Consider the following 12,739-nt stretch of genomic DNA (forward strand, 5'->3'; position numbering starts at 1 on the left):
CATCTTTCTTGTGTTCTTACACTACAGTAATTCACAAGGATGGTCTCAGGACCAACTCACTGCATCACCAATACTGGCCGAAAACCACCATAGGCCCAGCAACTTGAGAAGTAATAGGAATGCAACAAACCAGTAAATCAAACAAAAAAGAAGCTGACTCACAGATATAAAGAACAAACTAGTGGTTACCAGTGAGGAGAGAGAAGGGGGAGGGGGCAATATAAAGGTAGGGGGAAAAAGGGGGGTTATTATGGGATTATCTGATATCATGTGTGTGAAACTTTTGAAAATTGTAAAGCACTATAGAGTTTAAAGAATCTTTCATTCAATTAAAAAAATTTTTTTAACTTTTAAAAAGAATCTTCCTTCCTCCAGAAACTGGGGCTTCAGAGGACTTGCACCATGGAAGGGTGCTGGACTCATCTCTCAACTCGCCACACATAGTGGGCCCTGTGGAGTCTCATTCACTCTCCACCTCTCTGAGTCCAGCTTTCAACGGAACAGGCAATTTCCCCACTGAGGTATCTTAGTATTAGAAATTGCAGGATTAGAATGGAGAGATTTTTCAAAGAAACAAACACACTTATGGCACTCTGTTAAGAGTATGGAACATACTTTTGTAATGAGAAAAAAGTAAATAGTTTCAAAACAACAACATAAAAAGGAATCCCATTATAATATGTAGGAGAAATGTAGGGTCGTACAGTGAATGACAACTTTTAATAGTGCATTCTGAAGATTAACAAATTAAAAGCAGACTCAACTTTACTAAAGTGGCTATATCAGGGTTTTAAAAATAAAATTAAATTATAGAAATTATTTTTGGAAGTCGAATGGTGCGATTCAAATTGAATGGACACTACAAATGCCTCATGTCATATATAAGATTGCAAACTAGAATAAGAGTGGTTCTTATTCACCATTTAATCTGACTCATATATTATTTAGCCAAACGTCTTTCATGGTTTAATCACTCAGTAAAAAATAAGTTGAGTTTGACTTAATTACCTGTTTAAGATTTTTATAAATATTTTCTCTACTCCAATTATTTTTTCACTGTGAAATATACAAGCCTCTGAGAGGATGGTATAAATGCTTAAGGAGTATTTATTAAGGCTCATCTTTGCTTATAGCACTTATAATTTCTTATAATCATACTGTAGTTTCTTACAGTTCCTGCCCATATATTCTTCCTATGTGCCAAGTTTCTATAATACATGTTTTTAAATGATATCTACTGTGCTCCTTGGTTTTCTTATGGTGGCATCTTGTTCAAGAAGATAGAAACACAAATCAGTTTCACTGCAAATCTCCGTCAGCGCTAGGGAATTACTAAACTTAGTGAAATGTGTCGACTTAGAGAGTTCGTGAGGAAACAGGCAAACAGAGTTAAAACAGACTTCACTTCATTGAGCAGGTTCACAGCTTTCCGTCTGCTCTGTTTCTGCAGAAGTTAATGAATATGTGGACTCATCTTCTGAGTCATGCCAACCCAGAGGAAGCCTAATATCCACACTCAGTGGAAGTTGATCCAATTTGATAAAATTACTATTTATATCCTTTGCGGTTCTTCAAGCAAGTTTGCTTCCATGACAAAATTAATATAAAAGACCAACTAGCAACAGCTCTTGACAGAACTCAAATTTCAATTATTTTATTTACACCTAAAATGTTCCTCTATCATAAACTTTGGGAAATCCACACTGTAAACAAATTTCACTTTGCTTACAACGTAGGACATCATAGACTTCTGGGAGTCTAGCCTAAATAAAGACAGCAGAATCAGAACCTCTGCTAGAAAGAGACACTTCTACAGATATACAAGTCTTCCAACTTTTTTTTTAATGAAAAGCCCATATTTAACCATGCATACTGATTATGCAATATGAATATTTTTATCATAGATGACCTTTTCTCAAAGAGCAATACCATTTTTTTCATACTTTATATTCTCTATTTAGCCCATAGACTGAAGCAAACATTTCCAGGTAGGAGATCATTTGGGGATGGTGGGTACGTGGATATTTGCAGACTGCCCACTCTTCATGCCATGGCAGATTGCACAAAAGCCTCCCAGCCCTCCTTCCCACCAGTGTTCCAGGGAGCCGTGGCCCCCAATCAGAGTAGACATGAGATGGAACCATTTGCCATCCTTCTTCTTCGTGTTTCTGATTGACTGTGTGTACTGGGATGTGTTCCTATGGGGATTCGGATCCTTCTACCCAGGGTCACATGCACTTAGTTCAATTCTGCACATTAAACAGCTGTGGATTTATGTTGCTGCTTTGCTCACCTCTGACCAAAGCAAGCTGCCTGACCATACACATATGCACAGTCATAGGAAAAATATTGTGCAGAAAGCCTCCTACATCCCTTTTTACTTTCTGCCCAGCCATTTGATCTGAAGTAAATAGGATGATTTCTTTCAAAGTATCAATTTGCTGGTCCAGAACCAAGGTGGATTCCACTTATATGTAACTTCCAAGATTTTTTAAAAAATTGATTAAACAGAAGAGTTCATAAATTTACTGTGGGTTTCATTGAGATTTTTTTTTCCCAGCAAGTTTCCCTGTTCCTGATCATATGGCGCTTGGGCTAAAATTTTGTGGCAGTCATGTCATTCACTTCTTTTTCATTGTGCCCACAAATCTAGTAAATCAATAAGATCTGAGTATTCCTTCTTCAAAATATTTCTGAAAGTCACCCCTATGTCACCATTTCTACCACTGTCACTCTAATGAAGATCCTTATCATCGCACACTTTTATAATCATAACCTCACATACACACATGTATAAACATAGACACATAAACATATGTATATACAGTATATATACATTGTATATGCACATATGTATACACATACACACATACATATATAAATATATATACATAATACACATGCACATACATATTACATGCACATATATATACACATATATTATGTACACACATACACACACATATATATACAATATCAAAAGACAGAAACATTACCAAGTATGAGGAAATTAAATGCATCTTTTCAACAGGTAACAAATTTGGGGGTGGGTGAAATGTTTCAAGGCACAGACACACAAAAAAATGCAAAACTCACCGGTTGACCTCCCCACCACCTATGATTAAATTTCTCTCGCCCTCGAAGATGGAAAGTGGCATCAAATACAGGATCATACATTGAATTGCCAACAATTCCATGTGATTCTGGATATAGCCCCTTTGTGGAAAAGCAAATTTATTGTCAAAATAATCCACACATAATAGTTCTATCATAAATTTTCTTATCATAGAAGGTTTTATAACAATATTTAATTTCCAATTTTATATAAGACATATATAACCTTTATACGTGTCTGTCTTAGCAAACAGAAATATTATCTATGGACTAATTATAAGCCATCTGTGAAACTTGACATGATTATAAGAAATTTAATATTGGGATTTTTTTTAACTGTTGCATTTAATAAGATGACAATAATTTTTATTACAATAAATTATCCTTTAGAATGAAATTTACTTATGTGCCTCCAAAGTTTCTAAATACACTATTCCTTTTTCCTAGGTTCTATTTCTACTCCAAACCAAAAATAAATAAATAAATTATATTTTTTAAAGAAGAAAGCAAGGTAGAATTGGGAGTGTCTGAAAATTTAAACATAGCAGCTCTGAAGTCAACATTTTTCATTTGAAAATTCAGAAAATAAAGAATAGCTCCTGTGGTATTTGAGAGGTTGAATGTATGTATGCAGACAGAACTGCAGCGGGAAAAAAAAGGTTATAAAGTTGCAATGAAGTTCAGTCATCCACAAAGTTGTAAAAGGCATTTACTATGAACAACTGATACAGGTAAGATGAAAAATAGAAAGATTTTCTTTCAACACTAAGGAACATGTTTTTTAAATCTCTCTTTAAGTCATTTCAGGATGAAATCAGCGCTTTGAATCTACACCACTTGAAAAAATACTTACAGTGGCCAGAGTGTATAAGTTAGGGAAAGTTTTTGTCGGGTACACGGGCCTCATGTAGGGAGAGTGAGTGCCACAAGACCCTGGAAACAGAATTCAGGTATTAGAGCAAGAGAACAACCAGGGATCACCTCATGTATGCAAATCCATTCTATAAATGATCACAGACATGTGCTACCTTCACTTTTGAATTTCAAATAGTAAAGTCATGTGTCCATACATCTCAAAACCGACAGCTAAGTGGTTACTGGGCAGATCATGGATTACAGATAAGAACACAGTATGAAAAGGACTTACTTAGTTTTTCAATGTTAGGCATGACCTTGCTGCCTTTCTTCATGTACGATGCACGGAAACCATCCACAGAGAAGATGATTAATGGAGGGCGAACAAACCTTAAACAGTAACACATTAAGCTTTAGAAAAATTATTGTCACAGGTTTGCTTTATGCCTAGTCATTCTCAATAATTGGAACCGAGGGTTTCCAAGATGAAACTTCAAGTGAGGATATCTGTACAAGCCTGGGCTTCTAGCCACATAACGTTTGTGGCAACTTAAGTGCAGAGTTAAATGACCAGGGAAGGGCCTGGACTCCAGATTTCCCCTAATGTACTTTCTCCAGTTCTGCCTTTGCACTGCAAACAAGGTTTTTCACAATGTAAAAAGCTGCTATATTTGCCTGGAATATTGATTCTCCCATTTGCTACCTGAAAAACTTCTATTTATTCTTTAAAATTCAGCTCAAGATTTCCTCTTTCATAGTATTAGGTGTCATGCTTCTGAATCCCTTTAAGATATTAATTAATACCTCTTTTATCATTCATATATACATTATACTATATTATATTGCTATATTAACATGTTTACCTTCTTCACTCGTTTCAAAGCACAGTTTGTGTCTTATTCATCTTTTTATTTTGTGGACCCATAGTAGGGCTTCAATAAATATTTATCAACTACAAGAAAAAAGGAAGGAAGGAAGGAAGGAAGGAAGGGAGATGAAATTAATAGCAGTAGTATTCCTGTCACTAGAACTAAATACTTATACAAAAATTATTTTAGGTTTAATTACAAAATAATTTCAAAAATAATTAAAATTGTTGAAGATCTAAAAACCAATCAATAAAGAACTAGACTATCCACCTAACTAGGGCAGGACTGATGAAATAGGCCTTTTGTTATATTCTAAAGATACAGTTGTTCGATCAGACTTGAGAACGCTAAACTATGTGCAAAACTGTTTCTAATAGTTTGAAGATAATTCAGCAAGCATGGGCTTGAATTTATTTGAAGATACATTTATTATGAGGCATTTTAAAAAATATTTATTTATTTATTTGGCTGCACTGGGTCTTAGTTGCGGCACGCAGGATCTTCATTGCGGCATGCGGGATCTTTTTAGTTGCGGCATGCGGAATCTTTAGTTGCAGCATGCGGGATCTAGTTCCCTGACCAGGGATTGAACCTGGGCCCCCTGCATTGGGGGCATAGAATCTTAACCACTGGACCACAAGGGAAGTCCCAAATGAGGCATATTTTAAATGACTCATTTAAAATAGAGTCACATATAAAGAACTTAGAACAATACTATATGAGTTCATTATTATCATAACCATTATAATTTAACGCTTCTACCACATAGACTGCTTTCACCTCCAAAATAACTGAACACATTTTAAACATTCAGAAACTATTGCCATCCCATTCTAAAAGTCCAAAGAAGTTCAAGTAGCTCATGAAAGTTAAAAAGGAGACAAAAATAAAAATATTTAAATTCTTGGATTTTGTGTCCCAGGCTGTGCTGCCTAAAACAAAAAGACACTCGATCAAATACATTCATGAAAACACATTTGTAGAACATTTTATTTTCTGCCAGGCATTTTAAGGGTCCATGAATTTCCAACAGTTTCCTGGAAGGCGTAATAAGTGCCTTATGCTGGTCCCACTTGAGCTGTGGGGTGTCACTCAAGTTTGGCTGTATCCCAGCAAAGCAGGGCTGTAGTGGTTTGTCAAGTTTCTGTAGCATCTGGTAGGAGTTACCATCTTGGATAATATTTTCGAGACATTCTGTAGTCCTCCCTTCAGCCACCCCACCACCACTACCGTCACCAAAAAAAAAAAAAAAAGCAAAAGCAGCACTTCAGGAAAAAACACAGGAAAAAAAACCAAATCACTGCCAGAAATGTTTCTTTTCTTCTTCATTATTATTTACATATACTTCGTAAAATCTTCAGCTAAGGTGAGATACAGAGGATATTCAGTCTCTGATATGTGCAGGTGATAGGAGAAAAAAATTTTTTTAATTCCCTACTTCAAGATGTACATTCCAGCATTCGACTGGTAAATTACTCAGAAGTACTCATAAGTTTGCCTATATAAGAGGATTTCAGTTTTACATTGTTTTTAACCATTTACGCATCCATAGCCTGTCATATTTTATCAATAAATATATAAAACTGTATAATATTCATAAAATGCACTCACCCTGCAGGACATTCTGGGGCCTTTATTTCCTCACAGTCATCATCTACCCAATGTGACTCTCCTGTAAGGAAAAATGGGTAGACTTTTTGGTGAATCTAATTATAAATACCATCCAGAGCCTTGAAGTGTATAATTGCAGGACCTGTGTCCTGTTTGATACTCATTGTTTATGGGACGCCATATAAAAAGAACTTCTGAAATAAAGCCTAGTGTCTGTTTTGGCTTACTACACTACACCCATACATGATGGGAAAGTCTAGATTTAATAACCCCAAGTGGTGTTTATTTGAGCCTTCCGAGTCTAAATGGTTTGTAGATAAAAACACCAGTGGCGTCAGTGAACAAAATTCCATGTTTGTTTCCCTCCAGAAATAAACTGTTTGGTCATTAGACAGAACATTTTTTCCTAGGCCACCAAACATCTCATAGCCATAGAAAACATGGCACAACTTCCCTTTAGTTAGGGAAAAAGATTTAGACTACTAGAGATGATAGATGGAATATTGCAATAGAGAGGTTATTTGCCAATGGATCTGTGTACAGCCCTTGCACTTAGGAATAAAAACCGATGCTATCTTTCACTTTTATCTTCCACTAAGATCTGAAAGCATAAACCTATGTCTTTCTTGAGTTACTCCCATCAAGAATAGAGAACAGAAAAGAGCTTAGATACAAAATGAAGCTTACTTTGGAGAAAATGAAAATTATCAAAAAGCATTTGCTTTAAGTTCTCCTTGAACATAAGTAACATTTGTGACCAAGACTTTGGAGAAATTGCTCCCATGTAAAGAGCACTGGAAATCTCCCTGGTCAATAAGAATCTAACTACTGACAATTGTGTAAGTACCATGCTCCTTAAAATAGGGAAGCTTTACCACACGTGTAATAACCCAGGTGTACATATGGGCCCTACAAAAGTACTGCAACTAGAATTTTAAACCAGCAAAAGCCAGCGTTTCATGATTCAACGACCAGGGATACTTAGGACTTTATTTTCTCTTCTAATAGCCTTTGTGGCTTATTGGTACATTTACTAGGGAAATAAAAGGGAAAAGGAAATAAATTCTCAATGAGTTTTATGCTTTATCAACAGTTCCAATAATCATCTGGGTAGGAAAAATTTTCAAACTCAGCATTCAAGCAGTATGTCTTGCCATAAATAAACACTATGCATATTTCAGAACTGATTTGCTTTTCCCCCAAAATATTTTAACAGAAACTCTATTTAAATGTTCCATGTCACAGCTAGGAAGAGGACTTAATTCAGACACTAAAAAATGACTTGCAAACTTTACACAAAGATCCTTGGATCCTTCCATTAACTTTAGAAGTGGGTGCCATGGTGACTTAAAAATCCTTAAAGACAGAAACTGCATATTTTTATATGTTCGGCAGTCCATTGAGTAGTATTTATTATTGGAACAAAACCATCGTATTTGACAATCAGCCACACAAATTCAGCACACATGCATGTATGGCTTTGGGGTATAGCAGCAGCTATTGGTGTCCCATCCCCTTTAGCAGCTAGTACCCCCATTCCCATGCTGCTGCTGGTGCTTCGGCTTACAGCTTACAGCTAGTGAGTACAAAAGCCATGCCCTTTGCCTCAAAGGTAAGAACTCTGGGATTTACTTTCCAGAGCCCGCAGTAGAGCAGACCAAGGTGAGACTTCCCCTGAAGCCACATCCTTGCTTGCTTTCCCCTCTCCCACATCCCCTGCTCCCTTATATGGTTTTCTTGCAGAGCACTCTTCCAATAAATTCCATACACAGAATTCCTGTCTCAGGCTCTGCTTCTAGGAAACCTGACCTAGGACCAAGACAGGAACTCTTTTAGAAATCTCCTCATTATTCTGGCTGTATCTAATTATAGAACTTGGGGTTATTTCCTTGTTATTTCAGATCAGTGAAATGCAGAGAAGCAAAACTAAGAAAGAAGCATGAGAAATTAGGAAGGACAACTCATTCCTGCCTCCCAAGCCCATATCCAAGGTGATACATCCACAATATCCAAGGTCTCTTCGAACATCTCCCGTTTTTATTCTTGTAAAGATCAAGCCAACCCAAGGAAACATGTACCTTTGCAAACCATTTGGTAATTAGTACAGCAGTCTCCCCCCGCCAAGCAGTCCTCTGAGCAGTGACAAGCATTGTCTTCATTTCTTACTTCTCCGCATCTGTCCTTAGTACACTCCCAGCCGCCAGCTGAAATCGGCACAACAGAACACTCACTGCTTCACACAAACCAAATAAAAGAGGCCACAATTGCTTACAACGTTTGCCAAGAAAAAGAGCTAAAATCCCACATCATTTAATCTGCTTGTGAAATTAGAGTTGGCCTGAGGCCTAGATGATATTTGGAGGACTTACAAATAGGATGGATTTTTAATTTTTCAAATCAGAGTACAAAGCCAAATGCCACTGGGCTCCTCTGGAAAAATGAAACACTTAACCATTTGCCAACTGTCCTAAAAGACCCAATACAATGTATAGTGTGTAAGGTTTGTGATAGAGATACCTACCATTGTAGGCATAGTTGCTATAGGTGGACTCTTTTATTTTCCCAAGTAGCTTTATTTAAACTTTAATCAGCTTGATTTAAATACAAATGATAGTGCAACAAGGACCTACTGTACAGCACAGGGAACTCTGCTCAAATTATGTGACAACCTAAATGGGAAAAGAATTTGAAAAAGAATAGATACATGTATATGTATAGCTGAATCACTTTGCTGTACACCTGAAACCAACACAATATTGTAAATCAACTATACTCCAACATAAAATAAAAAGTTTAAAAAAAAATAATAGTGCAACTAAATGGCCTCTACCTGCTGTAAGATGCACTTGGGGGTTAAAGTCCTAAACAGATATGAAGAGTATAAAGGTATACTAAAAACATTCACAGTTCTAAGCGTTGACCAAACTGTGGCCCTACCCACCATCAGAGGTCAGAGTCCCTATTCCAAGGAGGTCAATCGCTAGGTTACAGATTTCTATCTGAGCATACTTGATTGGGAGCTCACACTCAACTCTACCAAGAAAATATCTTCGAAAAAGTAATATTTTTATTTTAAAGAGTGTGCTGTACTTTTTGTGTGACTTTTCATCTGCTAGACTGTAAGCTCCATGGAAGGAAAAATCACATCTCTCCTTTCACCGCTATATCTCCAGTACCTGAGTCTATCTGCCTGGCACATGCCAGGTAGTCCATGAACACTTATTAAATCTAATTGAGAATTACCATGAAAATAAAATATGACTCTTTAAATTTGGGGTTGCTGTATTGAGAAACTTCATAGTTAATTCATTTATTCAATAAATACATGTACTATATTTTCCATGTTCTAGGTGCTGGGGAGGTAGTGAAGAACAAGGAAGACAAGGTCCTGTCTTCATGGAGCTTACATTCCAATTGGGAAAGACAGACCATAAGCAAGTAAACTAGTCAATGAGATCATTTCAGCTTGTGCTAAGTGCTGTGAAGGAAATAACAGGATGGCATGGATAGTGAGTGACAGGGGTGGGCCCAGTCTACTTGATGTAGAATGGTCAAGAAACGCTTCTCTGAGCTAAAGGACACTTCAGGTCTTCACCTCTTAAAACATGTCATCAGTGGAAAGCAATGATTTTAGAAAGCAGTGTCGATTGACAGATATACACTAATATGTATAAAATAGATAACTAATAAGAACCTGCTGTATAAAAAATAAATTAAATTAAATTAAAAAAAAAAAAGAGAAAGCAGTGCTGTTCCTTAATAATATTCTACCTAGAGATACTACTGCTATGTGAATAAATGGATAAGGAGATAATAGCCGCCATACTAGAAAACAATGCAACTACTGTCTAATTTCCGTTCTTTTAGAATTACCTTTGCACCCTGATTCCATTCTCTGATTTTTTTTAATATCCCCTATTTCCACTGCCTTCTCTTCCCAAGCAGAATAAATGCTTGGAATTCTTTTGCCCAGGGTACGCTATTCCCAATGGTTAGCAATTTTCCAAGGTTACTTTGACTGATAGAGGTCATGCGAGTCTTTTTTCCTCGATTCAAAGATAACTCTATCAACCAGTATTCCTCTCCTAGTTTATTCCTCCCCTAGTTCCATACGAAAATCCCTTTGCTTACAAAAGAGTATCACTATTAACAAGCTAGGTTTATTGAGAAATTACTAACTTTGTATAAGAATGCAATTTTTAAAAGTTCAGTGAACTACAAGTAAGGTATGATTCAGTCAGCTGTATAATTTTCAAAGCAAATATGGGAATAAACATAAACATTGAACTTTATTGGATAACAAGAAAGTTACCTATCAGAAAAATATTTTTAAAAATGAGAACATGCTGAAAAGGGAGTGCTGAAAAGCTCTTGTGCCCTTTGAGAGAAACATCAACTTTGAGAAGTGTAATTCTGTAATATATATTTAAATTTTAAAAATGCATATACGCTTTGATCCCCAAATCCCATTCCTCAGAATTTATCTCAAGGAAAATAGGCAAAAATATGAATATGCATGAAAAATATTCATTGATACATTGTTCATAATAGCAAAAATTACCGAAACATAAATGCTGATTATTTACTCAGTGAAGTAGGCTGCATCTGTTCAATGGAATACAATGTAGCCATTCGAAAGGGGGATGTGTATAAAGGTACATAAATACAGATACACCTCACACAGGCATAAACATACACATGTATAAATGTGTACACACATTCTAAACACACACCCAATCTCAGAGTTTACACTGAAACATTGATTGTGCTTATCTCTAGAGAGTGCTGTGTCAGCATAGTAGAATCTCAGAGATTTCTGTTTGCTCCTTCAACCTTTTGTTATTATTTTCTGTTTTATTCTTCCACATTTGGCCTTGTTCATTTCCACAGGGAAACGAACTACTTTAAAGTGTTATTATAGCCTATATTTATTAAACTTGGGAAGAAAGGCATGAGCTACATTCAGAGAGAGCTAAGCTAAAGTCAGGAGATCCATTAAACTTCGCAAGGAGCTCTAAGATCAGGAATCCGGAGGGCTGAGATGACGTGTCAGGGACAAGATACTCAAGGTAGAGAGGAAACATACAACATTAGTTAGTTCCTCAGTGCCAAGCAAATACAGACCTCTGGTTTGAAATAACACTTTAGAGCCAAAATCTCTCCTGGAACATCTGTTCCATCCATATATTCAGGTTACAAGGTTCTCAGCATTTAAGTTTACAAACCCACAACTAAGGAAGCTGGGGGAAGTTCCAAAGGAAAGTAACAAAAAAATGGCCAAATGTTTGGAAAATGTATTATGCAAAAAAACAGCCTAATAAAATTCTTCTTATCTGGGGTGGAAAACAAACAAATCAGAACTAGTAAGGGGGTTGACATAGGTTTTCATATAAATCAGCGGCTATTTCTTTAGTAAAGGAGAGTAATGTCTCTGTTTCTAATGATGTCATTAGAAAAATCAGACTAATGTTAATGATAATATAAGTCAGATTTTTGAAAGAATCATCTAAGCATAAATGTCTGAAAACAGGTAATAATTTATCGAGAGAGCTGTAGAATCTTTGCATCTAATGGTGTTAAGAGCAGGGTTGCTCATCACCTTTCCCAGAAAGTTTGAACGTGATGTTGCCCAGAGGCAGGATGGATAGCCTACAAGGTATCTCAAAAGTCTCATCTAAAGTGTTAGGCTTTGGAAACAGAGCAGGTAGAATGGCAGGAGTCTCCAAAGTGCTTCTTCTCAACTCATGTACATTCACTCAGAGGCCTGTATATTCTACTGACTCTTCCAATAGGGAAGAAATGTAAAGAAAGGTCAGGAACCTGTAGAGGAAGATCTGAGAGCTGCCTTGAGCATGCGACCCCAAGTAGAATTCCATAACAATTTTCTACTTGCACTGAGAACAGGGAATGACATCAAAGTAGTATAGTAGTAGACTATAAGATGAAATAAAACAGACGTTAGAAACTGGGCAGGCAAACAAAAAAATTAAAGTTGAAACAACAATAACAAAAAAACCCCAACACTTTAAGAATGTGCACAATTTCAGCCCAGGTATCCTAGCAGTGAATGAGGGAATTGACAGCAAGAGACAGAAATGATAAAGATGAAAAAAAAAAAAAGGCTGGCCACAAATACTTCCAAAACTAGCAAATAATGACTGCAGCTGCAAAGAACCATCTTTGGGTGGGCGTTATGTGGACACAACAGTCACATAGGGTGTGCTCATAATAAAACTGATAATCATTCAAGAAACAAAACTAAAACTCACGGTTTGGTTTGGCCAAAGCAG

At 36.4% G+C, this 12,739-nt stretch overlaps 1 protein-coding gene across 7 annotated transcripts in view; it reads right to left on the minus strand.

Moving 5' to 3' along the window:
- Window positions 1–12,739, minus strand: part of ENPP2 (ectonucleotide pyrophosphatase/phosphodiesterase 2) — a 104,926-nt gene that overhangs the window by 50,816 nt on the left and 41,371 nt on the right. For all 7 annotated transcript variants that reach the window (XM_061172128.1, XM_061172132.1, XM_061172131.1 and 4 more), the window contains exons 4-8: window positions 8,528–8,653; window positions 6,450–6,510; window positions 4,262–4,359; window positions 3,968–4,047; window positions 3,097–3,216 (exon numbers count right to left, since the gene is read on the minus strand). In XM_061172128.1, coding sequence (XP_061028111.1) covers window positions 3,097–3,216; window positions 3,968–4,047; window positions 4,262–4,359; window positions 6,450–6,510; window positions 8,528–8,653 — 485 coding nt within the window. The remainder of the gene's footprint in view (window positions 1–3,096; window positions 3,217–3,967; window positions 4,048–4,261; window positions 4,360–6,449; window positions 6,511–8,527; window positions 8,654–12,739) is intronic.

Source organism: Eubalaena glacialis, chromosome 17 (assembly GCF_028564815.1).
Source record: "Eubalaena glacialis isolate mEubGla1 chromosome 17, mEubGla1.1.hap2.+ XY, whole genome shotgun sequence".
In the NCBI taxonomy this organism is placed as follows: Eukaryota; Metazoa; Chordata; class Mammalia; order Artiodactyla; family Balaenidae; genus Eubalaena; species Eubalaena glacialis.